General features: G+C 36.9%; 1 protein-coding gene across 3 annotated transcripts; it reads right to left on the reverse strand.

Moving 5' to 3' along the window:
• Positions 1-2,878: 2,878 nt before the first annotated feature.
• Positions 2,879-16,643, reverse strand: ANP32E (acidic nuclear phosphoprotein 32 family member E). 3 transcript variants are annotated; one of them, XM_074263362.1, is made up of 7 exons: positions 16,251-16,643; positions 13,444-13,593; positions 12,783-12,905; positions 11,000-11,171; positions 10,220-10,374; positions 5,997-6,051; positions 2,879-5,207 (listed from the first exon to the last, which is right to left on the reverse strand). In XM_074263362.1, exons 1-7 carry the CDS (start codon positions 16,302-16,304, stop codon positions 5,137-5,139), a joined length of 780 nt encoding a protein of 259 aa, XP_074119463.1. In that variant the 5' UTR covers positions 16,305-16,643; the 3' UTR covers positions 2,879-5,136. The 3 variants fall into 3 exon arrangements, with proteins under 3 accessions (XP_074119463.1, XP_074119464.1, XP_074119465.1); XM_074263363.1 differs by having other exon boundaries at positions 10,256-10,374; positions 16,251-16,614; XM_074263364.1 differs by lacking the exon at positions 16,251-16,643 and adding an exon at positions 15,878-15,917.
• Positions 16,644-17,052: the final 409 nt, after the last annotated feature.

Below are 17,052 nucleotides of genomic sequence, written 5' to 3' on the forward strand. Positions count from 1 at the left end.
AAAACCAAGTTCCTCCAAATCAAGATCTCTCTCCTTTTTTTAAAAACAGTATCCTATTTCCCCATTCAACATTTACATGTACTCAAAACCGTTTGATTTACCAACTGAATGGTTGGTCCAATGTCAACTTAGACAGATGGGAGTGAAGGATCAGAGAACAGCCTCGAGCTATTAAAGTTTGGGTTTTTTTTGCAATTACTTAAATATTTAGAAAAAGGCATAAATGATACACTAATCAAATATATACATGGCACCAAAGTTGCAGATATAATACATTAGATGAAAAATTCACAGCTAAATATATTATAGATTCAAACATAAAGTCTTATATTAGGCTCAAAAAAAATGAATTTTACAAACAAAAAAAACATGAGATGCACCTAGACAAGGGTTTGTTGGGGAAAACATCTAAAGGGTTTTAACAAACTTCAGATTCAATGAGTTACGTGCAATGTAATAGCAATAGTACCTAGGATTGGAGAAGTGGAATCCATTTGTCATATTCACTGATAAAACCACATTTAGAATATTATGCCAAGATTCAGATAACACAGTTTAGGAAGGATATTGATAAGATAGAGAATATCTAGAGAAAAATGATTGGGAAGAGCACTGAAATCATTGTATGAAAATCATTTGAAGAAATTGGAGTTTAGCCGTCAAGAAATCTTAGTAGAGATAATGTTGTTTTCAAGTATGTAAAAATCATAGATGGATTATATTTTTTTCTGCTTAATCCTAGTCATTTCAGTCATGTTCAGTTCTTCACTATCCCATTTGGGGTTTTCCTGGTACAGACACTAGAGTGGTTTGCTCTTTCCTTCTCCAGTTCATTTTACTGAAACTTTACAGAAAAGTGAAGCAAACAGGGTTAAGTGATTAGTCCAAGGGCCCACAGCTAGTATCTTAGAGTATCTTCTACTAAAAAATAGTGATTGAGCAGGTACAGCAATAAGCTTGAAGTCAGAAAGATCTGAATTAAAATATGGACTCAGCCACTTTCTGGCCATGTGACCCTGAGCAAGTTAATTAACCTCTGACAGTCTCCACACCTGTAAAATTTGGATAATAAACTCTTTCCATGGTTGCTGTGAGGATAAAATAAGATATATGTAAAACAAACCTTAAAATGCTACAAAAATCTGTGATCTGTGACCTCATGATCCCATTTAGGTTTTCTGGCAGAAATACTGGAGTGAATTACCATTTCCTCCTCCAGTCCATTGGACAGATGAGGAACGTGAGGTAACCAGTTAAGTGACTTGCCCAGGATCACATAGTAAATAACTGAAATTCATAAAAATGAGTCTTCCTAATTCTAGATCCAGCACTACATCCACTGAAGGCATGTAGCTGCCCTGGATCTGTTTACTTATCTATAAAATGAGGGGGCTGCAGAAGGATTATCCCTTGATTCAATTATACTACCATTAGGCCTATACTCCAAAGAAAGATGAAAAAGATATGTATTAGCTATCATAAGTCTTAAGGCTTTTAAACAAACATTCAATAATATTTATAGCATCTATTTTGATGGTTAGCCAAAAAACTGAGGGATTATCTTTCCACTTAATTAAAGCAAACAAAAAAACTGTGGTAAATAAACATAAAATAATATTATTGTGCCATAAAAATGATGAAATGGACAACTTTGAAGGAAATGGAATGATTTATGAATTGTTATAGATGGGTTAAGAGCAGGACTAAGGTATTTTATAGCATAACATGACAGAGAAAGATGACTTGAATAGACAACATAATAATAAACCCTAAGGTCGAAAGGGTGAAGATGAAACAGCACTCACTTCCTAGCGGAGGTGAGGAAAACAGATTCACAGACATATATCCATATGCTTTCATATATTAGAACTAATATGAAAAAAACATGTCAGACTACATAGCTATTTTTTTTTCTTTTTTATATTTTCTTGGGGAGGGAGATAAATAACGAAACTGTAATAAAAATACTTGAAAAAAAAAAAGCAAGGAAAAAAAATTTTAATGAAGTGGTTGGAGTAGCTGATCCTCAAGATTTCTCCTTGCTCCAGATCACACAGGCATAAATCACCAGATTTGAACTAACCAGGATTTTAAATCCTATATTCCTCACATTACATCATCTTACCTGCCTTATGCAAACAGACCTCTTCAATTCTTGCTGGGCAGCTCCAAAACAAACTAACATAGACACTGTGCCTCATTTATGCTGCTGCATTGCCAGTTGCTGACAAGATACACGAACCACCATCTTCCGGAATCCAAGTCCTCTACCAATACAACGTGAACTGAACTCAGGTCCTATACAAACTTTCTTAATTGTAAATTATGATTTTAATCTTAAGAAGAGGTGAAATTTGATATGGTTCAGATTCTGATAGATTGCTTTCTTTTTTTTTTTCCCCTGAGGCTGGGGTTAAGTGACTTGCCCAGGGTCACATGGCTAGGAAATGTTAAATGTCTGAGACCAGATTTGAACTAGGGTCCTCCTGAATTCAAGGCTGGTGGTCTATCTACTGCGCTACCTAGCTGCCCTCTGATAGATTGTTTTCAAGAGCTAAGAAGTATTTATTTTGTCTAGTAGAAAAAAAATCTCAAAACAAAGTAGCAATTCATGTGAAATTTTTCTTAACATCTAACATATTAGCTCAGAAATTTTTACAATATTCTTCTACTTAGTCTGTTTACAGAGAATTTCAGAGCTAAAAAATCCACTGGGTCTTACTGAATAGGGAGAATGTTTCATACAAAAATCAATCCATATAACAATAACAAAGATCTTCAATGGAGTTGATACAATTCTGTTTCAGAAATAATTTATAGCAAATGTAGACATAGAAGAAACAATGAATGCTACAACTAAAAATGAAGAGTGCTGGACTTTTGTTTATTTAACACTGTCATGGCTTTATTCAAAACACAGTTGCACAAAAAGTAATAACTTCAAAGATTTTTAGGAGAGAAATTCTTAAAGGACTTAACACACTATATACATACAGCCTTACAAAGAGCATTAAAATAGGACAAAAACCTCTACAAAATATAAAACCCCTTCCCTTACATATTTGCATGAAAATACCACCCACCAAGCAAAGTAAGTTTTAGAAGTTATTGGAGGCTTTAAAATAAAGGAACTGTACTAATTCTGATTGCACAATAAGATGACTGATTTTTTTTTTAATGCAGATTAAATTTTAAAACAGGTATTTTGAAAGCCAAAAGTGATATAAGGAATTTAAGAATGCAAAGTGCCCGAAATGCTGCATTTCAGCTGTTAAAAATGAGTAAACTGTTAGTTAAGCATCCCATCACTCCACCAACTCTGTCCCAAGAATTTGTTTTCACTTAACCAGTCTAACTTTTTATTAATTGGGTTTCTCTACAAATAACTTTATAATTACATTTCAATGGGAACCCCAGAATTACTGGTCACATTCTTTGAGCCCTAAGAAAAAAAAGAAAAAAAATGTATTCTTTTAAGTAAGTTAAATGTGACCCAATAAAGGAAAAAAGTATAATTTCAGTTCAAAGAGACATGGTCACCATTTATTGATACTGATTTTGTAAAAGTTAAGTTACAAATATTCAAAATTTATAGGAAAAAATTGTTTGAGATAGTCAAGATTAACAAATAGCAATTATAATAAAGTGAACCTTCATGATAAAAAAATTGGGAAATATATTTCTATTTTTAAAATTTAGAATTTACATAAAACATGGAAACTTAATAGGAAAAACACACAGGTGCACACATACAATGGCAAAGTTTTCCCAAATTCTTTTCTTTATGAATATCAATTTTAAAATAAATCTTTATCTTAAAACCAATCTAGTTTCAAATATGTTTTGCCAACTGCCTAAAAGATGCCATTCAAATGTCGTAAAAGCTAGTTATGCTTCATAATGATGGGAAGAATAATTTAAAGCTCTTATCAGGAAAATAAAATATGCTTTGCAAACCTCTAGTCTGTGGCATCCAAATCTTGATTCAGAAATCAAACATTAAATGTAAAGTCTATCTATGGATAGAATGCCTCAATAATCACTCACAGGCAGCTATTTTACATCTAAAGGATTCTGATACTGGTTCAGGAATCCCCTTTTGACTTTACCCTGATACAATTAATTCCCAATATCATCCAGGAGAAATTCAGAGTAAGCAGGGACTCTTGTACAAAGTTATGGGGACAATCATGTCTGTTTTTGAGATAATTTTAGTCAATTCTCTCCTTCAGGGGTATAAGAAATCCAAACAAAGCAAGAAAAGATGGTTGAGGGAAGGATCTAAAGTTTTTGCTAGATTTCGTCAAATAAAAATAAGACTGTCCATACAAGAAGAGAAATCAAAAAGAGCAAGGAAACTGCTAAAATAACAGAATGTATACCTTAAAGAACCCTGTCATGCCATGACTTGTAGCCTAAACAAGAGAGGGTTCACATATATGCTCAGAACCTGGAATACATCAAATTTCTTTTTAAACACAAAGATCTAAACAGCCACCTGATTTGAGACAGGTTTTAGTAGCCTCTTCAACAATAAACTACAAAAATGCTATTTCTGAACAGAACCCTCACCATTTTGCTTCCGATTTAATTATGTAATCTTAAAATAAACTGTTAGCATCAAAAAACTCACTATCTTCTAACTAGACCTCTGGCCAGCTCTAAAGAATATAACCAACTTTTTCATCTCAAAGAGAGACTACTAACTTCTCATATTACAGCATATAATAGCAACTTTGATTTCAACTAGTTTATAAATAACTTTAAAACCTTATGAATGAAATGCACCATACTACACCCATGGAAAACCTGCCATATTTTAATTGTGAACTAATTATGACCAAAACATTGAGCTTGAGTAAGAAAAGTAAGATTTCGAATGAATTACTAGGGAATTTGATTATGGGGTCAATCATTATATAGGACTGATTTTTTTTTTTCTATGTACTGTATGTTATCACTAACAGGCTAACAAATCTTATTTGGAATGATAAAAAGGCAAAAATAGTAAAACCACACCTTTCCTATAAAAAGTTACATGTTATCTTCTGTAGGGACAGCATGGTACATAAAGAAACAAGAGATCAACAAGATCATTCTATTGCAAACTCTATAGAATCCTGGAGTCTGGTCCATTTAATCATCTTCTTCTTCTCCTTCATCTTCAATATCTCGTTTCCTCTTTTCTCCGTGAACACTTTCTTCCTCTAAAATAAAAGGGAGAACTTTTTTAATATTCAGAATTATATAATAAAAGACTCAAGGCATATTAATTTATAAGCTTCAAGGTCAAAAATCAGTTGTATATTATCTCTCAAGTTATTGCAATTCAAATTTATTGCAAAATACTTAACAGATCTAAATAATCAACTGTGAAGCAGTTCATCATGCACCCTTGTGGCCAAATCATGTAGGACATTTTAAAAAAACTCATCACTGAAATTGTTTTGTGACTCTGAAAGCAAAACACCCTAATTTAATAGATTATAGAAATTATAGATTATAGAAATATAGTCACAAATGAAGCCCAGAGATAACTTAATTATTAGCTTTATTAGCTGTTTCTTTTTATAAGTCTAATAGAAAAATAGAAATATTTCTAATAGAAAAGACTAAGAAATACACATATGCAGGGTCATAAATTTCTAATAAAATAGTAGCTTCTTTTAATTTAACACTTCAGTATATAATCTAATTTCAGCTGCAAAATCAAGAGATTGACTCCTTTCCAAAAGGAAAAAAGTAATTAAAAAAAAAAATGAAATCATGAATCTTATTAAGTTTCAAAAATAAATTTGTAAAACTCTTGAATAAAACTTATCATGAATCAAATTTGAAGAACTTGCTCTTAAAAAGATTTATATACCTTTTAAGAAGTTATTTAAAGGTAGACATTTAAGCTGAGGAAAGATGAAATAAGTAAATTCTTTTTGAAATTAGAGCAATTTTTGAATTAAATTACACCAAAAAACTATAAAGTCATTAATAAACCTTACCTTCTTCTTCCTCTTCATCTCCTTCTTCAACATAGTCATCATCATCATCATCATCCTTAAAATGCAAAACAGTCAATAAATCATCTCAACACAATTAATAAGTATTTATTAAGCTATTGTGCACTAGGTCCTAGAATACAAAGAGAAAAAGAAATAGTCTCTAACTTCAAGCAAGATAATATGTACACAAAAGTTTATATAAAATGAACAGAAATTAAATGTAGGGGGAGGGAGACTTCCTGTATAAACAAAAAAAATGTTATTCTAACATGCTATTTTAAAAACCATCTATATTGCCAGACCCATATGCCCTTACATTAATATTCAAACAAAATGTCTAATTTCTTTAAGAAAATAAATGATAATTTAGATTGTTTCAACAGAAATGGGCCTTGTATTCTAAAGGTGAATGAAAAAGCCAAAATTGAAATTAATCCTGGCTATTCAGTCATACATAAATAATTACTTTTCTCTCTATATTAGGAATGATCCTGACCTATATAAAAGACAATTAAAAACAATCGTGTATTCTTAAGAATCATATTTCAAGAATCACACAATCACTGGAGACAGAATCAGTATATAATATAGGGAGTATTTGGAAAGTTAAGGAGTTTTATTCTTTTAAGTACAAATTTTATTTCCATTTAAAAAAAAATGAACTTCCTTGCCTTCTTTAAACAATGACACAATTTATTTGATCATTCAAGATTATAAACATCAACTCTGCTGCTGTGCTGAAATAAGAGAAGATTGTAGGAAATGTTCTCAGATTATGATAATACTTTTTCTGGTCTTTCCCCTTGCTATCACTTCTTACCCCTGTCTGTACATAGGATCTCTAACTCAAACCCCTCATCTTCCTTCTAAGTACTGGGAACCTGAACACAAAAAGATTTATAAAAGCTGAATTAATCTGTGAATGGCTTTTTAGGTGAGTTTATAACCTTTAAAGCAGACTTATAATTAAATTATTCAGTATCTATTAAAGTAGTAGAGTAGCACAGCAGAATGGCCAAGCTGGAGGCAAATCCCACCTCAGACAATAGCTATGTGACCCTAAACAAATCATTTAAATTCCCTCAGTCTATGGGAATAATAATATTAGCACCTACTTCCCAATCTTGTTATGAAAATCAAATGAAATAAAACTGTAAAGTTCTTCTTAAATGTTAAGAATAAATGTTATTTATTGTTCCTTCTAGCTAACTGGGGAGCCTGGAAGCGTTTTCTGGTTGTGTTTATGGTAGTTCAAATAAGTAAACTGGAAATAAGTGGTGAGCTACTAAATCCATTCTGCTACCAGCCCGTAAAGGAGCAAATAATTTTATGGAATAAAGAAATATTGAGTGAAAAAAGGAGATCAAGCCTATTTGCAGAAATTTCCTACTGTTTCACTAAAAAAAAATACTAAAACTAGTTAATAAAACTCTAGCATAGATTTAGGGTAAGATATAGATTATAGAGAAGACAGAACCTCAATTTTCTGCCATTCAGAGGCCCACCCAAGGTAAATTGCTTAATTCACATTTCAGCATAGGCTGAGGCTTACATGCTCAGTCAGAAAACAGCAATCTCTAGATCTAACAAATCTAGATCTAGTAAAAGAATACAAAATACTGAAGCCACCATGGAAGTTTAACAGTAAGATCTGAGAGCAAATTAAAAGCCTGAACTCAAAACAAAAACCAGTTTTTTTCCCCTATATTTTACCTTTCACCATTTTAAAGATACATAGACAGGAAAGAAGCATGTTGCTCTGGATTTAACTTAACATGTTTTCTTAAGTTGTCATAGTTTCCAGAAACACTGGACCCAAAAGGTGCAGGATACTCTGAACATGTCAAGGATGAAGCAGGCAACCAATACCTTGTGTTGAAACCAGTATAAAGAAGTGGCCCAAATAAGCACACTGTAGATACTCTCTGGTATCTAAATTAGTTAAGTGCAGTTAAGAGATACACATCTCACTGATGAGTTTATAAAAGCAGCATTGGGGAACAGAAAGAGCCTGAGGAATCAGGGTGTGGATTGAAATCCCAGATAATTGTGACTGAAGTGATGAACTTGAGGTACTGAATAGCTATTTTTTGGGTACAGACAATGAAAACATATTTGACTGGATTATGTATGTTTCAAGGGTTTGAGTTTTCTTTTCTGTGCTCTTTTCACTCTATAACATGGTGGGGAATGGACCAAAAAACAGATTTTTGTTTAAAAAAATGTTTTTAATAAGTCCATTAACAGGCAGCTAGATAGTAAAAAGATTAAAGCACTAGGCCTAGAGTTAGGAAGACCAGAGTTAAAATCCAGCCTCAGACACTATTATGTAACCCTAGGAAAATCACTTCACCTGCTTGTCTCAGTTTTCCCCCCAAGGTAGTATGAGAATCAAATATGATAATATCTGTAAAGTGCTTAGCACAGTGCTGGCACACAGAAGGCACTTTAATATAAACACTTAATATAAACACTTACTCCTTTTTCTTCAGTCAAAGTAGTTATCTTTCTGATACTGGATTAAACATTATAATTAGATCAATTTATTCAATCTCTTTATTTTGAAAATCTGATCTATAAAACTATCTTCCAACAAAAACTAGGCTCACTTTAAAAACATAAGTCATTGAATTATAGTTGGCTTTTTATCAGCAGAAAGTAAAATGCTTCCTTGTTGATACTTATATTTAACACGAGATATCATAGCTCCCAATTTTTCCAAAGCGCATCATATACATCTTATTTCCCCATATCCTATAAGTACTAGAGAGTGGAAAGAGAAAAAGCACTCATCGAAGAACTATCAATCTAGTCTGACTTCTGCTCTCTTCTCAGATAACTCAGCACAGTCTCTGGAGATTTCCCAGAAATCAGACTTCATTTTAACCACTGAGAAAGGTTTTTCAGAAATGAAAAGCTCTGCTGGTTGGTGCTATTCTTAGGCTTCACTTAAAAGTGCTGATCAAAAAGTTGCAAATATTCTATCCCAGATTTGGTCTTATACTTGATAAAATGTCCTTTTCACCTCAGGCTTTTCAAAAAAAACCAACAAAATTTAGGTTCAGTGCTCACTGGACAATAATGAGCTTTTTGGACAAAAAAAGATAATTTTTTAAATAGAGTATTTATGCTCTTGCATTTGCTACTTGCAGAGGAACTAAGATAAATTTAGCAAATAAACCTCCATGTTAGGTGTGTAATAAAAGCTTAGGGAAAAGATAAATTACAAATGCTAATATAAATTGAGGCAATTCACTGCTAAACAATAGTTATAATTCAGCTTTAGTCAAATACAATGAAGAATATCTAAAATTTTACTACTATATACTCAAATTCACCCCAAAATCTGAAGTAAATAAAATATAAATATTTCTGCACTATTTATTTCTTCATTTAGAAATGTTTCTATACACACATACAAACACGTACACACAGAATTAAATCATATATAACTAACAATTCTAAAGAGGTGGTAAATGTTATTTATCATCCCTTCAGAATTTCTAAGAATCATGCAAGCATTGTAAGCATCAATTATTAAGATTATTTTAAATCTTATATTAATGAACTGTAATATATGCTATTGAGAGAGAAAATAAAGCATCTTGATATGCATCAAAAATAAGAATAAAAAAATTTTTTAAATAAATTTAATTTAAAAAAAAAAAAAGAATGAGAATGTGTTAGGTAAAAGATAAAAGAGGGCAGAGGGCAGCTCTGGAGGAAAGAGAGAGTTTTTTCTGGACGAGACTTGAGGTGGCTCTCTGCAGGAAGGGAAGACGGCTCTCTACTGGAAGAAGAATCTGTCTGAGAGATTTGAGTTAACACAGCAGATCTCCTCCCAGAGAGCAATCGGCAGCTTCTGGAGACAACAGCACATTACAAGAATGTACAATAAAAATGTTTTACTGATATCCACAAAAAATTTAAAAGAACCAGATGAAGGTCTACATGTCTGATGAGTCCTTTACAAAAGGTTCTTAGAAAAAAATGGATAAGAATTGAGAAAGTATGGATGGGTGGAGATTGTCCCCAATAATCAAGTCACAAATCTATTACAGCATATTTTTCATTGAAGAAATGGATTGTGAATTCTAAAAGTCAAGTAAACTCACAATGTGAAAAAAACTTTTACTTCCTGGAGACCAGGGACTGTGTTTACTTAACTCACTTTTTATATGATGTCAAAGACAATTTTTGGGGTGATGGTGAAAAGTGTTTACCTGAATTTCTTCCTTCATTAGGTATGAGAGACCCACCTCCTCTTCTTCTCCCTCCAAATCTGAACCTGCTTCATCTTCATCTTCCTCCTCTTCCTCATATCCTCCTGGTGGACCTGCTTCATCCTCCTCTTCATCTTCATCTTCATCATTATCATCTTAAAGTAAAAAGAATGGGTAAATAAAGGACAACTGTTATTTGTCAGTATGATCTTTTTACCCTTGCCTTAGTCATCCCAAACTCTAAGCTAATTCAAGCATGCCAGAAATACTTATGACATTTCAAGTCCCTGATTTTGTTCACCTTAAAGAGACTTAAATAAATTGATCTAATTATAATGTTTAATCTCTGCTATCATCAAAACTCTCTAATTTCTTTCTGAAACAAAAACTGTCATCATTAGTAATAAAGAATGTCCTCCCCAAAAATGATCTGCTTAATATGTGGATTTTAAGATGCCAAACTTAAAAAAAAAATCTTCATTTTAATTTAACTCATCTATACCAATTTATTTTTTAAAATCACTTTTAAAAAAAGCTTTAAAAGTCAGCATATTTTTACCAGCATTGAGTTCCATAACAATAATATAACTGTTAGTAAATTATTTATCAAGGAATTTGGAAGATTCAAGGCCAACACATTTGTTTTCTTCCTTTTTTTTTTTTCTTTTTTTTTTTTAAATATTTTACTACTCCACCTATTCACTCCTAAGTTTCTATTTGCATGGCTACAGTGAAGACTATATTTAATGCTACTTTATGAATGCTTCTGAAAAAGATTACCCTCTTCATCTTCTTCCTCTTCTTCAGAATCTGGGGCTTCATTATCTTCCTGATCAAATCCATCCAGATAGGTGATTTGTTGAAGCAGTTCAAAAATACTCTCTCTGTAATCTTGAAGATTTGTGATCTCACACTTAAACAAGTCAAGGCTTTTCAAGCTTTTAAGATTTTGCTGAAAAGTCAAAGTTAAAATTTATATCCAAAATTTTAAAATACCATCCACACTATCATCTCAAAGTACTACTAGATTAAAGGAGATAAATCCAAAATGATAAATTAGAAAGAGCCTGACCAGGAGTCAGATCTAAATGCACATGCTTAACTTTGGACAAGACATTTAACCTCTCTGTTGCCTCAGTATCCTCATTTGCAAAATAGGAGTATTAATATTTCTAACATCTCTATTATGAGACTAGTGTGAGAAAAGCATTGTAAAATTATACAGTACTATATACATAGATTTTATATTTATATGTAATATAAAAAGGTTGTATAGCATGTATAATGGATAGAGAACTTTAAGTCAATAAAATCTACATTTAAGTCCACCTCTGACACATCTGTGTGTCCCCAAGCAAGTCTCTTTACCTCTCAGTAAATCAGACAACGCTATAAGTCAATAAACTGCAGAAAACACAGTAACCTGCATTACTTGAGTGAGTTTCCTCACCTGGAATTTCTCTATATAAATGTTTATCACTCATAGAGTTCCCATCTAATAATAATAACCTTTGTATAGCACCTTAAGGTTTTCAAATATTATCTAGGTTGGTACTTGAGCAATAAACCTGGGAAGTAGGTACTATTATTATCTTCATTTTGCAAATCAGGAAACTGAGTCTAAGATTAGTTTTGATCAATTAAGAGATGGATCAAAAGTCATATAGCTATCAAATGTATGGAGCAGCATTCAAATTCATGGACTTCAACGTTCTATTTACTACTGCACCTAGCTGCCTCAGCACTAGTACCTAGCTTATCTACCAAATATACTTGTACATATATAAAATCTGCTCATTTTTTAATTATCTAGATAGATAAGACAGCTACCTAGCAAAGCAGAAGGATCACAAGGGTTGTTCTTCAGAAAGCAAACAAGATAGGAGAAGTAAAGTGCTTTGCAATCGTTAAAGCTTGGTCTAAGCAACCTATAATAAGCTTGGGTAAAAATGCTTGTCTTATATAAATGCTTTAAGGTCTTGAATTTTATTTACAAACAACTCAACACTGAAAACATTGAAAACACTAATGTTCAAACATGAAATGTTTGAAAATGACATTTTTCTAATTATTTACAAAATCACAGCTAACTCTTAATCATGATTTAGTGAAATCTAGCTACAATCTTTTTTTTCCAAATCAAATCACTGGCCAGCAACATCATCAATATTTTTCTCCATTTCCTAACCACCACCCCCATCCCAAAATTAGCAAACCATGAAATAATGGCCCAAAGGATGGGAAGACAAAGAAAATCCAAATTAAATCCTCAGACCCTAAGACTTAACTACATCCCTCTACTAAAGTAGACTTTTCTCATTTAAGTACCTATCTCAACATATAAGAAATTCAGAAATTATAAAAGGGAAACAAGTGACAATTATCAAGTTATTGATGATACTCAGATGATAAAAGATCAAAGGAAATAATGTATGTAAAACACTTTACAGATTTTAAGGCTACATAAAAATATTGTCAATTATGGCCATATATAATTCAAAATACTCATCAAGTTAAAAAGCAGGTTCAGCTGAGGCAAACTCTTTTACACATCCTTACTTACCAGAGCTTCTACTGTGCTGAGATCTTTGATTTTGTTGCCACTCAGATTGAGGTAGGTGAGATTTGGACATTTTTCTGCCAGGACCTCCAGGCCCCCAGAAATAATATTATCACTAAGTTCCAACTACACAAAAGGAAGAGAAAAAAGAATGGCTATGAAAATATTCAAACCATTTAAAAAACAAAACAAAACAAAAAATTCTCTTCCTGGAGAGTGATGTTAAAAATAAGTACTATCCTTACTTGTTAGATTCCCTAAATACAGTGACTTATAAATAATAGGTATTTAACAAATTTCTGTTTAACTGAATCCTTAAATTAATTCTGTAGAACCCCTTTATGGTAACTGGCAGTTCACAGCTAAAGGATTATCTTCAACTGTTATATTAAGGTTTCATAGCATCAGTTTAGACAGGACAAGGAATAAGACCTGTCAGATTTCCAAATCTATTCAGAGTTCTAGAGGATTTAAACTTAAAAGAGAGAAACAATCCCAGAACTGATACAACATGAGAGATTGATAAAACCTTTTTTCTTATTTTTTAAACAATTCTAACCAAGGTATAGATGAATAAGCTAATTTAGTCCAAGGTCAACATTACAAGAACGTTTGGTTCTAGAAGCATGCTGCTTTTAAGGGAATATTTCCAAGGGAAACTCACCTTCCGAAGTTTACTCAAGCTGGGGAGCCGAGCCAGAGAGGTGAGAGCCACGTTGACCATGCTCAGAAACTCTAATTCTTTGAAAGTATCATTGAGGCCCTCAATTTCTCCGTTGACAGAATGACAGTTATCAAGGACTAACTCTGTCACCTTTGAAAGAAAACATTAATGATCCTTCAGCTTTTTGGAAAACTACTCAGCAACAGGATTCCTAAATGCAACCAGTTTTAAACCAATTGTCTCACATAGTTTTTCATTCTGGCAGGTTTTGGAGGACAGTCTAAAATCACCTATTAAATAATATGAAAAAGAGTTGGTGTCCTGCTCTAAAATCTTGGAACCAAAAAATAAAATCTTCAAAAAAGAGAAATCACATGGGATCCTATCAGCCAATGATCCTGACAGTGCTTTGTAACAGGTCAACACCAGGCCATGTACTTAAGCAAACTCTAAACCCCAGGGGCTCCGAGAGAAGATGATACTCAGTAACTGTGAAATACCGAGGCTGCAGCTGAAAAATCACCCTCAACTCCAAACAACCAAAAAGTATGTCTGTAAGACACAAACGGACATCATGTTTCACTACTTCAAACAGTATCCAAAGTTATACACGTTAGGATTGAATTTGGATTTTTTTTTTTAACCCAGACGGATGAAAAAGGATCCCAGAGTGATGAAATTACTTTTAAATCTGCTTTTTGGTTTGCAAACGTCACCAGTCATCCTTTAAAAAAACCTTGAAAACCTTGTTACCCTTCCTAAGGAAAGGTCAGACAGGATCTTTTCCAGAACCTATCCCAACTTTCCAGTGAAACTGGCAATTCAGACGTCAGAGCCAAACAGTAGCACCCAAAACAGCTCCAGCCCCATTACTAACAGTTATTTACTTTCTCCACCATAGCGACATTTGGGGGAGGGGCCCCCTTTTCTCCTCTCCCCCACAGGAGGGGCGGCATCAACCTCTAAGACAAATACTGCTGAGCAACCAAACTTTCTGGGGGAGCCCCGGATTCGCTATGCTTTCAGTGGCCCAAGTCGCTTTACAATCTTAAACACAGAAACGTGTTGTAATTGTTGTTGGCCAGAAAGCCGAAAGCATGAGAAAAGACCGGCTAGACCAAGTTGACAACTTGACTCTCCTACAGGAGGTATCCCCGTAAAGGTAAAAGACCGGAGGGGGGAATGGTGTAAGTCTCACACTCCACCCGGGGCGTAAGCAAGCCTCAGTCAACAGGTGCCCGAGGTGTCCGCACACCTCTCGGGGCGGTGAGTGTTAATCAGGCTCGGAGAAGTGCTTTCCGCCAGCAGGCTGCGGTAACCCGGGGCGGCCCCGACTTCCTCCTGCCTGCAGCCCCGTCCCGCGCCGCCAACTTCAGTCCCGCCGCGGGAGCCGCAGCCGCGTCCCGCAGCTCCTCGGGCCGCGCTCGCCCCCATCCCGACAGTCCCCGGCACAATCTCAGGTGTAACTGTACGTCTTCCTCGAGCGGCTCCCCGCGAGCGCGGCCGGCCCGCTCGCGTCTCCTGGGGCAGCCCGGGCTTGGCGCAGGGCACGGTCTCGTCCTTCCCCTGCTCGCTCCCGGGTTCCGCGGGCCGGCGGGGGCGGCGGGGAGAGGGCGCTCGCCGCTACCTGCCAGGCGGCATGGCGGGCACCGCGTGCCTCCGTGACCTCGCCACCGCCCCGGCCCGCTCCCCAGAGATCCCCCGCGGGCTTCGGACCCCGCAGAAGGGCCGCTAGAGTGCGCCTCTTCGGTCTACCGAGGGGGCGCTTCGGGGAGCAGGGGCCGTCCCCTGGCCGGAGAAGGGAGACGGGAGCGGCCCCGGGTCCGCAACAAGAGAAAGGCAGAAAGTGCGTGGTTCTCCCGCCCTCCCCCACCCCCCAATTAAAAAGGCATCCGGAAAGTCCGGGAGCCCAGCCGCGCCGAATCCGGGGGCAGTACACGAGCTGGGGGCGGTCTGGGCACGCAGGCAGAGACCCCGAAAGTTGGAGGGACTCCACCCCTCCGAGAAGGTGCTCGTGCCGTTTAAGAGAAGGAAATTTCCTCCCCTCCGGGTCTGGGGGGAAGGAGGATGCGGCGAGAATCGTCCCCTACCATCCCTGTCCCCTCCCCCTCCGGCCAATGCGGCTTCTCCCAAAACTTAACCCTAGTCAGATAAAAACCGCAAATGACCCAGATTCTCCCCAAGAAGGGCAGCCGACCGGAACCCCCGCAAGCTGCGCCCCCCCACCCCGAACAAGAGAATGGAAGCGTGCCGAGGGGGTCGCGAGGACCTCGGGACACGGCGGCGGGTGACACGCACACCCCGAGGCGGTGGCGAAAGGCTAGGACGTCCACATTTCGGAGATGAAGCACCTGGAAGGTCCAGGTCTAGCATCGACGCCTTGGCGCCCTTCTTTCTATTTTCTTAACGCACCCCCCCCCAAAAAAAAACCCACCCTAGAGTTGACTGGAGTAGTTGGAAGAACTTCTCCGAGGTTCTGACCGCTGGGGGGAGGGGGCTGAGGGGCGCGCCAAATCCCGCCTCAGCCCCCAAGAGGGGAGCAGCAGCAGCGGCACCCCACCAACGGCGGGAGGGAGGGGGAAACCCAACTCACGAGAAGACAGGGGGCTTAGGGACGTCCCCAACACCCCCGAGAAACTGTCCCCTTGTCAATCTCGAAGAAAAACAAGGTGATTTAAAACTTAAACATCTCCCTCCCCTACCCCATGTGGACAGTGAATTGTTTGCACCACCCCCCCAAACCCCGGCTACCATCCAGACCCCCCAAAAGCCGTCTCAAAAGGGGGGAGGGGGATGATTTCTCTCACCTCCTCGGGGGCTCTGTTCCTTAACTCCAGGTTAATCTTCTGTTTCAAATCCATGGCCTCCTCCTCCTCCACTACTCACACTCCTCCCTTCCCCTTTCCCTTTCCTCCTTTCCCTTCTCTTTCCCACCACCCCCAACCTCCAAGAAAAAAAAAAAAAAAAAAAAGGTTAAGAAATGAATGAAGAGATACAGAAAAGGTAAAGATTACACCCACCACCACCAGAAAGAGGTGGGGGAATAAGAACAGCAAATGGAGTCAGAGGAGTTGGGACTCAAACTCGGATGCCCCCACCGCCCTCTCCGCACACTCGCGCTCACACGCACACACACGCAGTTCCTTCCCCTTCAATGGCTGCTCGGCTACTGAGCCTCCATGACACAGCGCAGCCAACCCCCTATCTGAAGCCCCACCCAACATCTCAACGTATTGGTCGAATCTTCGGGGACTCTATAGGCCAATGGACAATATAAATGTCGATCAGGATTCTGGGCGGGGCAAAATACTACAGCCTACGATCATTGGTCACAGTCGAGCGCGCAGTTAACTCGGATAGGTACAGAAGAATGTCTGTCTAAGGGGCGATATTTTGAATTCCGGTCGCCCCCCTTGTTTTCTTTGTGTGCTTGGCGCGCTTTCCCTAGGCACCCCGATACTTTTTTTTTAAGTGCTAAAGGAAGGGAGCTTGTCATTCTGACCAAGTTCCCTAAATTTTATCCTGGCCTTCAAGTCTACTAGTTTAAAAGACATGAGCAAGGTGCTTTTGTTATCATAAACCTTTGCCCCTAGAATGCGGAGCAGGAGT

Source organism: Sminthopsis crassicaudata, chromosome 4, assembly GCF_048593235.1.
Source record: "Sminthopsis crassicaudata isolate SCR6 chromosome 4, ASM4859323v1, whole genome shotgun sequence".
NCBI lineage: Eukaryota > Metazoa > Chordata > Mammalia > Dasyuromorphia > Dasyuridae > Sminthopsis > Sminthopsis crassicaudata.

Excerpts from the sequence above, each read along its gene's own strand:
- ANP32E (XM_074263362.1), bottom strand. The coding sequence starts at position 16,304 with ATGGATTTGAAACAGAAGATTAACCTGGAGTTAAGGAACAGAGCCCCC. Across the intron at positions 6,052-10,219 it reads TAATGAAGGAAGAAATTCAG|GATGATGATGATGATGATGA; the intron begins GTAAACACTTTT and ends TTGCATTTTAAG. Across the intron at positions 5,208-5,996 it reads AGATGAAGAGGAAGAAGAAG|AGGAAGAAAGTGTTCACGGA; the intron begins GTAAGGTTTATT and ends CTTTTATTTTAG.